At 40.3% G+C, this 18,398-nt stretch overlaps 3 protein-coding genes and 1 pseudogene across 5 annotated transcripts in view; 2 read left to right on the top strand and 2 right to left on the bottom strand.

Annotated features, from left to right (window-relative positions):
* On the bottom strand, positions 1–1,763 carry LOC103304612 (protein LDOC1-like; annotated as a pseudogene).
* AKAIN1 (A-kinase anchor inhibitor 1) overlaps positions 1–18,398 on the top strand; it is a 71,991-nt gene that overhangs the window by 29,700 nt on the left and 23,893 nt on the right. Inside the window, exon 3 of one of the 2 annotated variants that reach the window (XM_054723663.1) lies at positions 8,207–8,258. In XM_054723663.1, coding sequence (XP_054579638.1) covers positions 8,207–8,258 — 52 coding nt within the window. Of the gene's footprint in view, positions 1–8,206; positions 8,259–11,003; positions 11,021–18,398 lie in introns of those variants that run through there. The other variant, XM_028139243.2, reaches the window with a different exon arrangement.
* Positions 1–18,398, top strand: part of ZBTB14 (zinc finger and BTB domain containing 14) — a 71,201-nt gene that overhangs the window by 29,709 nt on the left and 23,094 nt on the right. For both annotated transcript variants that reach the window (XR_008557591.1, XR_008557590.1), the window contains 2 exons: positions 8,207–8,258; positions 8,612–8,697. The gene's annotated coding sequence lies outside the window, so the exon portion shown is untranslated. The remainder of the gene's footprint in view (positions 1–8,206; positions 8,259–8,611; positions 8,698–18,398) is intronic.
* Positions 7,251–7,734, bottom strand: LOC103302894 (cyclin-G1-like). The gene is given in 2 exon segments (XM_054723662.1): positions 7,251–7,547; positions 7,549–7,734. Coding segments are annotated over 2 exon segments (483 nt in total).

Genomic DNA, 18,398 nt, shown 5'->3' with positions numbered 1-18,398 from the left:
TGATCAAGTAACGCCTTTAATTACAGAAGAAAAACTGAGGCCAAAAAGCAAAGTAATTTACAAGAAATGAGGGAGCTAAATTATTTAATAAAAAGGAATGAAGCTAAGTGCATACAGTTCAAAGAATGTACCATTCCCATTTTTATTTTTTTTACTGTTATATGCATTTTTAAAAACAACATCTTTGCCTGATTTGGCAGCAAACATAAACTGTTCAGGTGGGCTTTTCCTCTGTAAGCTGCATGTGTTTCTGCTATGGGGCAAAGTAAAAAAAGGCCATTGAAAAATCAAATATGCCATTCTTTATACACAAAAGCATTATTTTACCAGATATCAGAATATGCACTTCCAATTTTTTCTCAGAACATAATTGTTTCTGAGGACATATATTTTGTCTTGGTGTTACCAAGTACAGTACTAGGCATATAGTAATGTAAAATGTACTTAAACTTTAAAAGTACTTTTTCCGTGTAGTGTCCAGTGCCTGGTTTTCTCTAAAAGGCACTATCTTTGAGACTCTTGTGTTTTCAGAACAGAAATGTGAAAGTATGTGAAAAATTGGTTCATCGGGTAGAATGTCAAAATTTGGCTGCCAGGCCCTAGCTGGTTTGGCTCAGTGGCTAAGAGCATGGGCCTGTGGACTGAAGGGTCCCGGGTTCGATTCTGGTCTAGGACACATGCCCTCTTTGCGGGCTCGATCCCCAGCGTGGGACCTACAGGAGGCAACCGATGGATGAGTCCCTCTCATCATTGATGTTTCCATCTCTCCCTTACTCTCTGAAATCCATAAAAATATATTTTTACAAATTGGCTGCCAGGAACAGTAATCATGGAAGCTATCTCTGGGCCTGAGCGACCCACATCAGTGTCCACGGGGGTTGGGGGTTGTGTCAAACTCGGGCACTTTCTAGGTTGGCCCTGACTTTGAAAGGCGGTCACAACAGTCTTCAGAGTTGGCAGGGCCGTGATCCGGGCTGGCCCATTAACTTCTAACAGTTTCTCAGCAAGTGGCTGTGCTGCTGGGCAGAGTGCGAAGTAGAGCGGGTGGCAAGCACAGGCAGCAGCCCTGTCTAGCAAGGCTGGGGCCCTGCGGCGGGACTGGAGAGTTCCTGATGAATCAAAGCCAGGCAGGGCCGGTGGTGTTCTACCCATTCCTGCCAGAGGCCCGCTTCAGTGCGTCCACGAAGCCCTCCTCCTGAGCTAGGACGGAGGTCTCCCTCTGGATGCAGGGGACTACCCACTCCTCGGCCGCCCCGGACAGGCGGCGGATTAAAAGTGCCACCTTTAGGGTGTCGCTGGAGAATCTGGCCTCGAAGAATCTCATGTTAAGAAACCGCTTGGATCAAAATCTAGGGAAGCGGGGCGGAGTCGCCTTCCAACCTTTCGGGGAAAAGCCGCGGGTGCGAGCCGGCGGACGCACCTGGGCAGCAGGTGGGCCTTCTCGCAAAGCCTCCGCCGCACCTGCTCCACGAGCTCGGGGTTCTCCCTGCGCAGGGCATGGTTCTGGGTCAGGAGGTCCTGCACCAGGACCGCCGGCGCGTCCATCACGCCGCCGCGCGCCCTGCTCCCCTCGGGCTCCGTCCCTCCCGCGGCGGCGACGGAAGCGCGTGTGGGATCGGGAGCTGGTGCCGGCGGCGGCGCTGTCTCCGCAGACCAGGCCGGGCCTAGGTCCGAGCACCGGCGGGCAGCGTCGCCGGGACTACTGGCCGGAGAAGCAACAGCCAGCAGGCCGGAAGCGGGCGGAGGAATCCGACTTCGTGGCAGCGCTCACGGACTTCCGGCGCCTGCGCGGGGCGGGGCGGGGCCTCCTGCTGCCTCCGGCGCGGGGCGGGCCCGCAGGTGCTTAAAGGGAAAGCAGCGCTTCCCTGGGAGGTTGGGGTTCACTCCGCTCCTCTCCGCGGTCCGGGTAGGCCAGCTGTTTGTGTTCCATATTCCTGACCCTTCACACATTATGCCCAAGCCCTCACAGCTACGAGGAGGCAGTTCCAACGAAGTGCTCCAGAATAGACGGTTCCGTGGGCTTCCAGCCGGACAGCTTGCTGGGTGCCTTACAGAGTCTTAGCTACACCTCCTGTCCGCCCCCTCCCCTTCCCGGCCCTCCTCCAAAGCCCTTGTTTTTGTTTGTTTCCTGAAGACAAAAGTCAGCTCATAGAGTAGATACACTTACTGGGGCTACAACGTCAGTGGGACAGTGGGAGAATGCTTCTTGAGTGCCAGGTCTTTGAAGAGAAACTTAAAATTTTAGGTGGTGGGCAGTTTGTAGATAGGAAAGGACCGTGTCTACATTAATGCCATTTATGTTTATACTAATGAAGGGAACAGATAACATCTGGTTCAATTCAGCCACCATGTACAGAGACTGCATTGAGTCTGTAGATCACTTTGGATAGTCACCTTAACAATATTATGTCTTCAGATCCAGAACGAGGGGTAGCATTCCATTTATGTGGGTCTTTAATTACTTTCAGCAATGTTTTGTAGTTTTCAGTGTACTGTGTGCTTGCTTAAACTTATTCCTAAGTATTTTATGGTTTAGGATACTTTTAAAAAAAATTATTTTTGGCTTGTTGATTGCTGGTATATAGAAATACAATTGATTCCTATACCCTCTAACTTTGCTAAATTGATTAGATATAATATTTTTTTTGTGTGTGTATTCTTTGGAGTTTTCTATATATGAGATCATGTCATCTGCAAGTACACATAGCTTTGCTTTTTTTTTTTAATTGTTGACACTATTACAGATACCCAACATTTTCCCCCACTTTGTCCACCTCCACCTAGTCCCCGCCCACCCCATTACCCTGGCCTTCACTACACTGTTGTCTGTGTCCATAGGCTGTGCATATATGTTCTTTGGCTAATCTCTTCAACTTCCTTTATCCAGTACCCGCCCCCCCCCCAACCTCCCCTCTGAGATCTGTCAGTCTGTTACATGTGTCCATGCCTCTGATTCTATTTTGTTCATCAGTTTATTTTGTTCATTAGATTCTGCATATAAGTGAGATCATATGGTATTTGTCTTCTTCTGACTGGCTTATTTTGCTTAGCATAATAATCTCCAGGTCCATCCATGCTGTCACAAAGGGTAAGAGTTCCTTCTTTTTTATAGCCATGTACTGTAGTATTCCATTGTGTCAATGACCACAGCTTTTATATCCAATCATCTACTGATGGGTACTTGGACTGTTTCCAAATCTTGGCTATAGTACTAGTAAATGCTGCTGCTATGAGCATAGGGGTGCATATATTCTTTCTGATTGGTGTTTCAATATTTTTAGGATATATTCCAAGAAGTGGGATTTCTGGATAAAAAGGCAGTTCCTACAAAAAATGAAGCTAGAAATCAACCACAATAAAAATCTCAAAGACATTCAAACACACACGGAGGCTAAATAGCATGTTAGTAAACAATAAATGGGTTACCAATGAGATCAAGGAAGTAATAAAAAACTTCCTAGAAACAAATGAAAACAAACACACAACAAGCCAAAATCTATGGGACCCAATGAAAGCAGTCCTGAGAGGGAAGTTCAAGAAGCAAGAAAAATCTCAAGTAAGCAATCTAACCCTATACCTAAAAGAACTAGAAGAAGAACAACAGGAAAAGCCCAGAGTAAGTAGAAGGAAGGAAATAATAAAGCTCAGAACAGAAATAAATAACATAGAAATTTAAAAATAATACAAAAATCAATGAAACCAAGAGCTAGTTCTTTGAAAAGATAAACAAGGTTGATGACCCTTTAACTAGACTCAATAAGAAACAAAGAGAGAGGACCCAAATAAATAACATCCGAAATAAAAGAGAAGTAATGATTGACATCACAGAAATACAAAGGATTGTAAGAAAATATTAAAAACAACTATATGCCAAAAAATTGCACAACATGGATGTAACTGACAAATTCCTAGAAACATACAACCTTCCAAAACTGAATCAGAAAATATGAATAGACTGAGAACAACTAATGACATGTAAGCACTAGTAAAAAAAAAACTTCCAGCAAGCAAAAGTCCTGGATTGGATACTTCACAGGTGAGTTTTACCAAACATTCAAAGAAGAACTAACACCTATTCAAAAAATTCAAGACGAGGGAAGACTTCCAGCTCTTTTTATGAGGCCAACATTTTCCTATTTCTAAAACCAGATAAAGACACTACAAAGAAAGAATATTACAAGCCAATATCCCTAATGTACATAGATACTAAAACCCTCAACAAAATATTAGCAAATCAGATCCAGCAATACATTTAAAAGAGCATACACCATGATCAAGTGGGATTTATTCCAGGTTGCAAGGTTGGGACAATATTTGCAAATCAGTAAATGTGATATATCACATAAACAAAATCAATGATAAAAATCACATGATCATCTCAATAGATGCAGAAAAAGCACTCAGTAAAATCCAGCACCCCCATTTATGATAAAATTCTTAGCAAAGTGGGAATAGAGGGATCATACCTCAACATAAAAAAGGCTACCAGTATATATGAAAAACCTATGCCAACATCAGACTCAATGAGCAAAAACTAAAAGTGTTTCCCTTCAGATCAGGAACACAACAAGGAAGTCCTCTTTCACCACTCTTATTCAACATAGTACAGGAAGTTCTAGCCATAGTGATCAGACAAGAAGAAGAAATAAAAGGCAAGCCATTTGTAAAGGAGGAAATAAAACTCATTATTTGCAGATGACATGATATTGTCCATAGAAAACCCTAAAGACTTCCACCAAGAAACTACTAGATCTGCCGAAACCGGTTTGGCTCAGTGGATAGAGCGTCGGTCTGCGGACTGAAAGGTCCCAGGTTCGATTCTGGTCAAGGGCATGTACATTGGCTGCGGGCACATCCCTGGTAGGGTGTGTGCAGGAGGCAGCTGGTCGATGATTCTCTCTCATTGATGTTTCTAGCTCTCTATCCCTCTCCCTTCCTCTCTGTAAAAAATCAATTAAAAAATATATTAAAAAAAAAAGAAGAAACTACTAGATCTAATAATGAATTCTACAAAGTAGCAGGATACACAATCAATATCCAAAAATCAGTGGCATTTTTATACACCAATAATGATCAGAGAAGGTAACTAAGAAAACAATCCCATTTACTATTGCAACAATAACAAAAGAGTAAGGTACCTAGGAATAAATTTAACCCAAAAGGTAAAAGATCTGTATTTGGAAAACTATAGGACATTGAAGAAAAATTGAGTCAGATACAAATAAGTGGAAGCATATATTGTGTTCATGGATTGGAAAAATTAACATAATTAAAATATCCATACTACCCAAAGCAATCTATAGATTCAAAACAATTCTTATTAAAACACCAATGGCTTATTTCACAGATCTGGAATAAATATTCCAAAAATTTATATAAAATCCCCAAAGACCCTGAATAGCCTCAGCAATTTTGAGAAAGAAGAACAAAGTTGCAAGGAATCACAATACTGGCTAACAAACTGTAACACAAGGCCATTATAATCAAAGCAGCTTGGTATTGGCATAAGAACAGGAATATAGATAATTGGAACAGAACAAAGACCCCAGAAATTAAACCACATCTTTAGGGTTAATATTTAACAAAGGAGGCAAGAGCATAGAATGGAATAAAGACAGTCTATTCAATAAATGGTGGGAAAATTGGCCCTAGCTGGTTTGGCTCGGTGGATAGAGCATTGACCTGCAGACTGAAGGGTCCCAGGTTCAATTCCGGCCAAGGGCACATGCCCGGGTTGTGGGCTCAATCCCTAGTGGGGGGCGTGCAGGAGGCAGCCAATCAATGATTCTCTCTCATCATTGATGTTTTGATCTCCCTCTCCCTTCCTCTCTGAAATCAATAAAAATATATTTTAAAAAATCAATAGTGGGAAAATTGGACAGGTCCTTGCAAAAAAATGAAACGACACCACCAATTCACCACACACAAGAATACACTCAAAATGGATAAAGGACTTTATGTTGTGAAACCATAAAAATCCTAGAAGAAAACAGGCAGTAAAATCTCAGACATCTGTTGTAATATTTTTGCCGGTATATTTCCTAGAGCAAGGAAAACAAAGGAAAAATAAACAAATGGAACTACATCAAACTAAAAAGCTTCTACACAGAAAAAACAAACAAACCATCAACAAAATGAAGAGAGAACCCACTGTATGGGAGAACATATTCGTCAGTGATATATCTGATAAGAGGTTAATATTCAGAAATTTTAAGGAATTTATAAAAGTCAACACCAAAAAACCCAAATAATAAATTAAAAAATGGGCAAAGGACCTGAAGAGGACATATTGATGGCCAATATATATGAAAAAAATGCTCAATGGCACTAATCATCAGAGAGATACAAATTAAAATCACAATGAGATATCGCCACACACCTCCCAGAATGGCTACCATTAATAAATCAACAAACAACAGGTGCACTTTTGCTTTATATAAAATTTAAATGTAATTCCCATGTAACAATAAAGTCCACATCTTTGTATAATCTGAAACTTGTATTATGAAGCCATTTTCACTGCTTAAAATAGTGAGCCATATTATGTCTTCAAAATGCATATGTGGCCCTGGCTGGGTGGCTCGGGTAGTTGGAGTGTCCTCCTGTGCACCAAAAGGTCTCAAGTTTGATTCCCAGTCAGGGCACATGCCTAGGTTGCAGCTTTGATCCCGGTCAGGGCGCATACAGGAGGCACTGATCGATGTTTCTCTCTCATATTGAGGTTTCTCTCTCTCTTTCTCTGAAATCAATAAAAACATATCCTTGGGCGAAGATTTAAAAAAAAAAAGTGCATTTGTGAAATGTTGGTTTTGATATAAACCTCATAATTTAAAATTTAAATTTTTAAAAATTTATTTTTATTGTTGAGAGTATTATAGATGCCCTCCATTTCCACCCCCTGCCCCCTACACCCAGTTCCTGTCTCATAAAATTTAAATTAAGTACGTTACCATTTTTAATACCAACTAAATATGGTGACCCAATATAGAATATTGGATCAACGTTAGAAATAAAGATTCACAGTTTATCTCCTCAGACTTGTCATTAACATTTCACATTATGGTCTTGGTTTTGTTTGTATGCCTCAGATGAATTCAAATTTAAACATAATTCCACTATAGCATAATGTTAATTAGGCAGTTTCCCCGAATCTAAGAACATCAATGCTAATCTAGTTGTGATGCAATACATACTTCAGGATTGTGGAGAATGGCTTCAAGAGAAGTGTTTTTGTTCCTGTAATAATACAATTAAGGAACAGTTTCAGAAATTGTTGGAAGGTGGGTTATTCTGTAGTAACCACATTTCAGTTGCCATGCAGTTAGCCCAGAAACAATCCATTTCAACTTCTGAACAGTTGGTTTAGAACACTTGTTTGATGAATATTCAGTTAAACAATTGGATACGAGCTCTTGCCAGGTCAAATCTCTACCACGTATCTTGGAATGTTTCTGAAGACATTCCACACCTTCTGTTAACTCTACACACCTCTGAGCTTGGATCACCAATGCAATGATAGACAATACAAACAGAGAACGCTTAGCTTAAAAAAAAAAAAATGATCCTGCAGTGGCATGCCTTACACTGAGCTTCTAATCTTTCAAAATTAAGGCTATTCCTTTTTTTCCATTGTAAGTTCTCTTGAATGAGTGAATAGATGTGCAGACATTGGAAGGCGGAAGTAGCTTTGCCTTTCCAACACACCTTCTGAAACACAATCTTTTCCATTCTCATCAGACATTTGATAATTTTAGAATAGTAGTTGAAGATATTAAAAGAGATGGTCTAAACAGAAGCTGGCATTTATGAGAACTAATTGAACGTTGTTTTTTATTTGACTCAAAATTCTTTTAGAAAACAAATTAAATCAGGAATATTTCAAAACAGCTACTTCTTTAGGCAAGCAAATGAATAACCATACCTCTATCTGTGAGGAGTTAATCAGAATATATTTGCAATTGCTAAATGCAATTATGACAAAGGACAGTGTGCCTATCAAATAAATGGTTGTTTTTGTTGTCCAGGATCTACCCTTCATCACTTGCTCGCTCTCATTGGGGGATCATTTACAGTGACTCAAACTGTGAGTCAGGAAGTAAGAGTCTCCCTGGTGTCACACTAAAAAGACTTGTGAGACTCATAAGCTACAGGGGCTTGATGAATGGGATTGAAATAGCACTTTAAAATGGATATATTTTTCTTGCAGATATCCTTGGGAGACAGAATGGGCTTTATTTTGACATGGAACCCATTCCAAGGTAATATTGTTGAATATAAAATTTACTGATATAATAACTGTAAATTAAAAAATCATTAATGTGCCTTGATTTTATTGGGAGTAAAATTAATTGCTCTTATTAAAATATAAATAAGCAAAAGCTGAATTAGGAGGATATTGTCCTTTGGCTGAGTAGCAGTAGTGTGTTGGAGCAAATGAAGAGGTGATGGGAGGAAGTGATGACGGAAGGTCAGAGAAGAAGTGAGGATGGGCCTTACAGAGAGTTTTCTCTTCTGTCCTTGACCTGTTGAACTGGTTTTTACTAGTTCATATTACCTCCTATTTCCATAGTAGGCTAATCAAAGGCATTTTTTTCCTTCTACTACTATCTAGGCCTCTGTCTAGCTTGGAAGTCTATGGGAATCCATCTGGATTCCTTCCTTATAAACAGAAAGATGCACTCTGAGGTTGAAGGAGATGTAAGTAATTTATTTCTTTTTAAATGCTGATACATCTAATACCTTGCTACTCAAAATATAGTCTGTGAACAAGCAGCAATTGCAGCATGGGCATCACCTGGGAACTGGTTAGAAATGCAGAATCTCAGGCCCCACCCTGCTCTACTGAACCATAATCTGCATTTTAACAAGATCTCCAGTGGGAGTCACATGCACATTCATGTGTGAGAAGTATTGCTTTACCATATTCTTATAGGGTGTCATCTATTCCCAGGGTATCAGTAATTTCCTGGAATGAGTTTAATTGAGGTTGTGCTCTCTCTTAATTAATCCATTATTACATTTAATCCCAACAACAAACCTTGGAGAAACATTCATCCTTATATTGCAGGTGAGTAACTTAAGAACATACAACTAGTACATGGTGAAGATGTTATACTTGAGTGTGACTGGTTTCCAAGTATTTTTTCTTTTCCTACATTCTATTGCTTTTTCTTGAGCTTAATCATGAATGATTGTTTATACATTAGAAAAATAAAGCTCATTATGAAATACATTGTAAAGGAGAGCCCTATTGAGTGTGTTAAAAGAAGGAGGTCTTTCATTCATTCAAAGATTATTTCAAATAGTGTTTCACACTTATGGTGATAAAGCAAATAAGACAGAGTGAAGCATCATTGGTCCCTGGCTTTTGGTGTAACTTGGGAAAATGAGCAGACTGCATCTTGTTATGCCCACACTTCATCTGTCCATCAATTGATTTGCATCTTGTTGCTGCTGAGGCAGGTCCCATCTGTTCAAGGCTGTGTTGAGCCAGGTGCTAAGAGCAGTACTGATTATGTTATGTTGAGGCTGTTCATATGCCTCCAGGCAAACTGTGGTTCAAGAGCTGTAAAACTATTTGCCATTTCAATCTATCAGATGGCTTGGAACAAAACCAGTTCCAATAAGGCTATTTGAATGCTGTATATTTTCCAAAAGAACGTTGAACTGATGGCCACCAATCAAATTATTAAGAAACACTGTATTTTCAGAATAACTATATTTTCCAGGGAGAAGTGCAAGTGAAGAAACCCTATAAAACACTGGAGATGACTCTGATCACCCCTTGTTCTTGTAAAACTCCATTCAACTTCGAAGATAGAGGATTAAACCTAAAGCAACTGACATCTGCTTTGAGGCTGGAGGGTCCTGTATCACTTTTAGCACCGAGGTTATAACCCAGATGTACTTGTTTCAAGCTGGGTAACATCTAGTTTGGCTGATGTGTAACAGCATTTCTTGGGGGAACTAGATAGTGCTTTAAAATGAGCAAGGATTAGAAGCGTGAAATGAGTGCGGCGTTTTGTCCCAGTATCTTAGAGTAGAACTGAGTGTATACATGGGGGGCATAGTTTTCAGTTGGGTAAAGCTAGGGGAAGCAGTAATGCTTCTTGATGGGTTTCAGGGCTGTTTTCACACTTGAAAGGGATTCTTGACTCATCCTTCCGTAGGGTGTGTGAGGTTGTCTGTGGAGGAGACCAGCCTCACCGAGGTCTCTTTCCAATTCCTGGTGGGGTTTCTCTAAAGTGATGACCTTGAGGGTCTCTAAGCCTAGGAGCTTTTAGAGCCAGATCCGCTGCCTGGGAGCAGGGCCTGATAGCGACGCCCTTCTCATGCCTTCATAGTCACCCTGTCCTTCCCTCCTGCTGGCTTTATAGTAGCACAAGACTGGGACTCTGGGCCCAAGACTGATTAACTTGGAGGTCTCACCCCTCTGTTCAGAGCCAGCCCAACTCGAAGAACTCAGTCAGCCGCCTCGAGAGTAAAGCTTTTTGCGTTAAAAAAAAAAAAAAAAGAAAAGAAAAAAAGAAAGAAAGAAAAAGAAAGGACAAACCCATTCAAAATGTCAGTCCTATATCCACCGGGGCTAGTGACAGCAGGTAATTGGAAGCAATTAGCTGTCCCCCTGCCGGGAAGCCGGGCAATTACCTTTTTCTCTCTTCCTCTTCGGTCCTTCTCCCGTAGAAGCTGTAGAAGTGCTTTGCTCTCTAAACAGCTACGTATGCTGAGCTGGCACAGGAATGAGGGATGGACTGAGTGGGGATTCCGTCTCCTCCTCCCGCCGCGGCTGTGGCCGCCGGCGGAGCAGTGCATTGTGGAGGCTGAGCGCGCCGCAGCGGCTGGAGCTGCAGCCCGGGATCGCGCGGCGGGGAGCTGTCCGAGGTGCTGACCGCCCCGGCCCGCAGCCGGTCCGCGCCCTGCACGCGCAGCTGCACCGGACCCCTCCAAGTCCTGGCCTTCCTGTCTGTCTCTCTTCACCTAGGGGCGTAACGGCTGGAGGAAATCATGGTGTTCGCTCCAGGTACACCCGCACCTTGCTTTTTCACTTGGTGTCCAGGCGGGGAGTGGGGAAGCGAAGGGAGAGAGTAGGGAGGGAAGGCCTTTACCTTAATGCCCATCTGTGCGTTTGGGAGTTACAGTCTGTGAGAGAGGGGCGAGAGAGTGCCCCTGTGTGGAGTCTTCGTCCCTCTCCCCAGTCCTGCTCCATTTATCCTCTAACTATCTCCAGCCATCGTCCCGTCGCTGTTCTTCCTGCTTAGCTCCTCCACATCCCATGCGAGCTCAGGCACCTGGAGAACTGGCACCTTCGCCAGCGGCACAGGCGCCTGCGTGGGCAGGAGGGTGGAGACGGGGGGCAAAGAGTAGTAGTGGGCTTTGGGCTACTTCGGTGGGAATCTCCTTCACTGAACTTCCCGCTCTACAGAAGCGCCAAGTGACCCGGTTCCTCCTGACCTCCCGAGGAGAGAAGTGGGTGAAGCACAGGGGAGCGGGACGCAGGGCAGAAGAGCGACGCTCCTTAAGGAATTAGCCCTGAAACTCTGGCCGGCTGAAGGCTGCAGCACAGAGGCTGCTATTGCGGCGTCGCTGGCCGTTGCAGTGTCTTTTGGAAGCTGGCGGTGGAAGACTTGGGTCTCTTTGCTGCTATCTGTGGCTACAAGTTGGGGAAGTCAGATTTGTCTGCTTTGGGCTGCCTTACCAGCATGTGCGTGTGTGTATGAAGTCGTGGATGTGTGTTTCAGATGAGGTCAGGAGGAGTTAGGGAAAGCTGGGAAAGCTTGGCCCTTGTTAACATACCAAGCCCTCTCTATGGGGTAGATAAAAAGTCTTCCCCCCCCCCCCCCACCTTCTTAAATTCCAGCCTCCATTTCATCAAAGACTGCTGTGGGAAAGGGGGGAGTAGGGGAAAGAGTAGAGGGGCCTGGAACTCTTTAACTGTGTCATAGTTTAATTTGAAAGGTTGGTTTGCATTTGCTGTGGCCATGGACCTCAGAGATCTGGGGAGGAAAGGTATTTTTAAAAGGGAAGAATTGAGTCTGGACTTCAAATATTCCTTAGGAAAACTGAGCAGAGAAAGTTGCAATCCCTCCCCCACAAATTAGGATGTTAGCTGGGAAGGCAGGGATGAGTTTCTGTCAGTTTTGATACCACATCTGTGACTCAGAAGAATGAATAACTTAGAGAAAGGCCCATGAGCGTCTCCCCCCATGTCCCCCCCCCCCCCCAAAAAAAAAAAAAAATAAAGTGAAGAAAGTGTTCTGCATAGTGAAGGACATTCAATCAACCTGGGTTCTGTGAAGCTGGAAAACAACAGCTCTTTGATGAATATGCAAATTACTTAACATTCATAAAGCACTTTCATGCCCTTAACTCATTTGATCTTTATATTGCCCTTTGAAGTAAACAGTATCATCCCTATTTTACTGCCCCCAGGGAGGCTGATTCCAGATAGTTTTGCCAGCCTCAGCTGGCGTTTTCTGACCTCAGATTCCTATACCTCAAAGCCTATCTTCCTGAAAAAATGTCTCATCAGATCCAGGGATAGCTGCTTTTTGGTTCAAGGTCAGATGTAGCCAAGGGGAAGTATCCTTCCATTTCCAAGGTGGGGGATGGGTTGGTGTTGTCCAGAGTTAGGGTTATTGGATGATGCTAACTCGGCATTTTCTAAAAGCATGTGGGTGAAAGATTGTGTAATGAGCAGTGGGAAATTTCTGGAGTTGATTGATTTGGCTTAAAAGTGCCCACTATTTGGATAGGGCTTTACTTTTCCATTTTTCTTCTAAGTTTTGTATTAGTTTTTTTTCCCCCCATGGAAAAAGTATAAGTTATTCATAACTGTCAGAGATGGCATAAATTGACCTGGATAAGATATGTGAAACACTTTTTGAGTAATTACTTCATTATTGAGTTTCTCTTGAAAAATCATAAGCATTTGGGGGCAATAGGAAAAGGATGATACAAATGTCAACTTATTTTCTCATCTACTGATCATATGTCTTCTAACTCATCTAGTGATACTGTTCTGAAAGAAAATCAGAACAATGAATTGTTTTTGAACTCTGCCAGCTTTTCAGCATTACAACCTCTATATCTGGGGATCCAGTTGTTTTGTACTAGTCAAGGAAAATGCCCCCACCTCTTTCTCCAAGTCAGCCTAATGTCCAGGAAGGGAATATGTAGTGCTCACTCCAAAAGGCATAAAATGTGTTTGATAACCCAAGCTGAATAAAACAATAAATTAACAATGAGCTGTTTATAAAATTGAGTCAGTGGATACTGTGCACTTCAAAACCCAGTGTAGCTTTTTGAATTTTAGCACAGGGGAATAAGAACCTTGAGGTCTAGTTCTGGTCTTGCCTCATGGATTGTTTATCCTTTGAATGGTTCTGCTGCCTTTTTGCTTACATTAAAGGCAAAAATAAAAAGTGACAGAGATTCATGGAGCAAGTTTCAGTCCAGAAGTACAATGGGATGAGGACGGAATGGAATAGGACTTTATATAACTCTAGCTAGAATTTACTCTTATCATATGGTATGACATATTCTTACATTCTCTTGTTTAGGTTAGTTTACACATTGTAAGCTATAGGGCTTAAGTTGGGCAGAGTCTTTGGGTGGTTTCTCAGTTTGCACAAGGCAGACAATTCAGTTCTACACTTTCCCCCCTTCTTATACCATTCATAGACTTTGTAATTTTGGAGGGTTTTAATTTTGTGCACACCAATTTTTAAAAACCTTGATGGTGAAGGGTCATGAATGCTAATCATTTAAGGATTCAGTTACTGGGAGCCTATCACTCATTTCTTCTTTCCTGTAAAGGAATTATACAAAATTAATATGAGTTAAATGAGGAATAAAGTATAAATATATTAATTTCTCTATAAGTATGATATATTCCTAAATACCGATTAAAGAAACTAAGCTCGGGCACATGGCTGAGGCAAAAAGATCCCTTTTCCTAAGTCTCTTTTCTACTTCCTTTCCTAAGTCTCTTTTTCTAAGTCTTTTTTTCTACTCCTCCTTCATCCCCTCAGCCCCAATCCCAAGATGAAATCTTTCTTTCTGGAGCAATATGAGAAGATTTAGAAACATACCAACATAGCTAAAGGAAAGCAGACGACACAACCAATATGGAAAAATATTTTGGCTCTGTGCATAACACTAAATTGACCCATGTTACTTAGTCTGTGGCTGTACAAAAGCTTTCATTTGGGATAAACAAAAAGTTCTGGGAGAAGATGTCTGGACTTCCCATTCTGTGCTGTTGGTTTTGTGGGGAATTCATGGGGAATAAAATGGTATAATTGTAAGGAATTAGAAAGCCAGTATCTTGACTTGTAAGATTAAAACAATAGTTCTAGAGAGTGCTATAAAAATATTTAAGAAAATCTTATTTATTATAAGTTATAGTATTATTCATTTATTTATTTATTTATTTATTTATTTATTTATTTATTTATCTTTGCATCCTCACCCGAGGATATTTTTGCATTGATTTTTAGAGACAGTGGAAGAGAGAAGGAAAGACAGAGAGAAATATCAATGTGAGAGAAACACATCTCTTGGTTGCCTCCTGCATGTGTCCTGACAAGGGCCCTGGGCCAGGGAGGAGCCTACAACCTAATCTTTTGAGAAACCTCAATACTGTTTTTAGAATATGGTCTATCTTGGTGAATCTTCCATGTGCACTAAAAAGAGTACGTATTTTGTTCTTTTTGTAAAAAGTTGAGTGCTATTTAAATGTCATTTTGATACATTTGGCTGATAGTGTTGTTCATTTCTTCTATGTCCTAACTCATATTCAGCCTACTTGGTCTACTGATTGCTAAAAAACGGGTACTGAGGTATGGTTAATGTTAATGAATCAGCCCAACTGAGGTATATGCCCTTGACCATAATTCAACCTGGGACCCTTTGGTCTGCAGACCGACACTCTATCCATTGAGCCAAACTAGCTAGGGCAGCTTTTATTTATTTATGTAAACCAATTCTTGAAAAATCAATCAGTAAATTATATAGCAGATTGTCTTAACCCTAAGGTTTACAGTTTTCCTGCCCAATAAGTTCTCTTCTATTGACATAGATTTTTTTACTTTTATTAATTTATTATTTAAAAATTATATACAGTTAAATTGACTCTTTTGGTGTACAGTTCTATGAATTTTAACATATGGATACTACTATTTATTCCCCCTTTGCCCTCTTCTACCTCCTCCACCCCCTTTCCTTCTGGCAATCACCATACTGTTGCCTGCGTCTGTTATTTTTTTCTTAATCCCTTCACTTTTTCACCCAGTGCCCCAACCCCTCTACCCTCTGACAGCTGTCCGTCTATTCTTTGTATCTATGAGTCTGTTTCTATTTTGTTTGATAGCTTATTTTGTTAATTAGATTCGACATATAAGTGATATCATATGGTATTTGTCTTTATCTGAACACTTATTTCATTTAGCAAAATACTCTCCAGGACCATCCATGCTGTTGCAAAAGGTTAGATTTCCTTCTTTTGTACAGCTGAGTAGTATTCCATTGTGTAAATGTACCACAGCCTTTTTAGCTACTCATCTACTGATGGGCACTTGGGCTGCTTCCAAATCTTGGCCATTATAAATAACACGGCAATGAACATAGGGGTGCATATATTCTTTAGAATTAGTGTTTCAGGTTTCTTCTGATACATTCCTACAAGTGGGATCACGGGGCCAAAAGGCAGTTTCATTTTTAACTTTTTGAAGAAACCCCATACTGTTTTCCATAATGGCTACACCAGTCCGCGTTCTTACCAACAGTGCTGGAGGGGTCCCTTTTCCCCACATCCTGCCAACACTTGTTTGTTGATTTATGGATGATAGCTATCCTGACAGGCATGAGGTTTTAATTTGCATTTCTCTCATGATTAGTGATGCTGAGCATATTTTTATATGTCTGTTGGCCATCTGTATGTCCTCTTCAGAGAAGTGTCTATTCAGGTCCTTTGCCCATTATTTAATTGTGTTTTATTTATTTATTTATTTTTTATTTATTTATTTATTTTAGTGTTGAGTTGTGTTAAGTTCTTTATAAATTTTGGAAATTGATCCCTGATCTGATCTATCATTGGAAAATATGTTCTTCCATTCAGTGGGTTGTCTTTTCATTTTGTTGATGATTTCCTTTGCTATGCAAAAAGCTTTTTACTTTGGTATAGTCCCATTTATTTATTTTTTGTTTTGTTTCCCTTGCCTGAGGAGATAAATTCTGAAAAAAAATTTGCTACAAGAAATGTCTGAGATTTTACTGCCTATAATTTCTTCTAGGATTTTTATGCTTTCATGACTTACATTTAAGTCTTTAATCCCCTCTGGCAATTACCAGTCTGCTGGCTGTGTCTAAGAGTCTATTTTAGCTTTGTTTGTTTATTTTCTTCTTTAGATTACACATATAAGTGAGACCCTATGATATTTGTCCCTCTCTGTCTGACTTATTTCACTTAGCATAATGCCCTCTAGGTCTATCCATGCTGTTGCAAATAGAAATATTTCATTCTTTTTTATGGCTGAGTAATATTCCATTATATATATATATATACCATAGGTTTGTCTTTTTTATCTGCTTGTCTTTTGATGAGCACTTGGTTGCTTCCATATTTTGGCTATTGTAAATAATGCTGCAATAAACATAGGGATACACATAATCTTTTGAATTAGTGTTTTGAATTCCTTCAGATAAATCCCAGAAGTGGAATTGCTGGGTCTTAAGGCAGGTCCATTTTTAATCTTTTGAGAAACCTCAATACTGTTTTTAGAATATGGTCTATCTTGGTGAATCTTCCATGTGCACTAAAAAGAGTATGTATTCTGTTCTTTTTTTAAAAAGTTGAATGCTATTTATTTTTCTATTTTTATTTTTTAAAATATATTTTATTGATTTTTACAGAGAGGAAGGGAGAGAGAGATAGAGAGTTAGAAACATCGATGAGAAACATCGATCAGCTGCCTCCTGCACACCTCCTACTGGGGATGTGCCCGCAACCAAGGTACATGCCCTTGACCAGAATCGAACCTGGGACCCTTCAGTCCACAGGCCGACGCTGTATCCACTAAGCCAAACCAGTTAGGGCTTGAGTGCTGTTTAAACGTCATTTTGATACATTTGGCTGATAGCGTTGTTCATTTCTTCTATATCCTAACTCATATTCAGCCTACTTGGTCTACTGATTGCTAAAAGACAGGTACTGAAGCCTCTAGCAAAAATCGTAGCTTTTCCCTTTTGGCTTATTATTTATTTATTTATTTATTTATGTTAATTCTCACCTGAGGACATTTTTTCATTGATTTTTAGGGAGAGTGGAAAATAAAGGGAAAGACAGAGAGAAACATCGATGTTGACTGGTTGCCTTCTACACAAGCCCCAACCAGTGTTGTCTAGTGTTCCTAAGTGCGAGAAGGTTGTGATGTGCCTTATGGAGGAAATTGTTAAGTAAGCTCCATTCAGGCATGAGTTATAGTGCTGTCAGCTTTATGGTTAATGTTAATGAATCAACAACATATATTAAATAAAGAAACAGAAAACCACATAAAACAAGGTTATGTACTTTTCAGTTGACAAAAATGTTGTGACCAGAGGTTTGCAGGAAGTTAAACTTGAATTTTCATTTTTATAGGTGATAAAAGTAAAGCTCAGAATGCCTGACAATTTTATAACCAAGATTTGACATTAGATCCACTTATTTTCTACACACAACATAGTTTTTAAATAAAAGAAAGCATCAAATGATTTACAAACTAGAATTATAGACAAAGAAAAGATAAAATTTATCTCATTTGGAGGAAACCTGTGTATTAATACCTCCTCTTCCAAGTTAGACTATATAAGGGGTTCTTTCAACCATACAGAAATGGGCTCTGTCCTTTTACAGTTTCTGGATCCTTCATCTTCTCCAGGCTGTTGCTCTTAGTGATGGAAAGGGAAAGAATAGACAGTTAGGATTGCCAAAGTTGACCAGGAGAATAAAAAGATCTAACAAATTTACACAGTGCTTTATACTTCTTAAAGCATTTATATGAACTAGGTGCCATATATAAGATATTTTTTGAGTTGAGAATAAATGGCATTGGACTAAGTATAATCTTCCCTCTATACAACTGATGAAAATATTTCAGTTATTCCATAGCAATTCAAATATTAGGCAAACTTGGTTGCTGTAGAAGTATGGGTTTGGGGACAGATAGGCCTGGGATCAAACAGCTCGCCTTTGCCATATCTATAATTATTGGAGTTGGATAATCATCTAGTCTAGTGATTTGCTCATGTAGAAAAGGAAGGTCGTAATAACTATTTTATAGAGTGGTAATGAAGATAAAGATGAAGTATCTGGTCCACAGTAGGCTAAATGGTAGCTATTAATGATGTTACTATTTTAA

The sequence above is a fragment of the Eptesicus fuscus genome, chromosome 12, assembly GCF_027574615.1.
Source record: "Eptesicus fuscus isolate TK198812 chromosome 12, DD_ASM_mEF_20220401, whole genome shotgun sequence".
NCBI lineage: Eukaryota > Metazoa > Chordata > Mammalia > Chiroptera > Vespertilionidae > Eptesicus > Eptesicus fuscus.
This window is presented reverse-complemented; position numbering and strand designations above follow the sequence as displayed.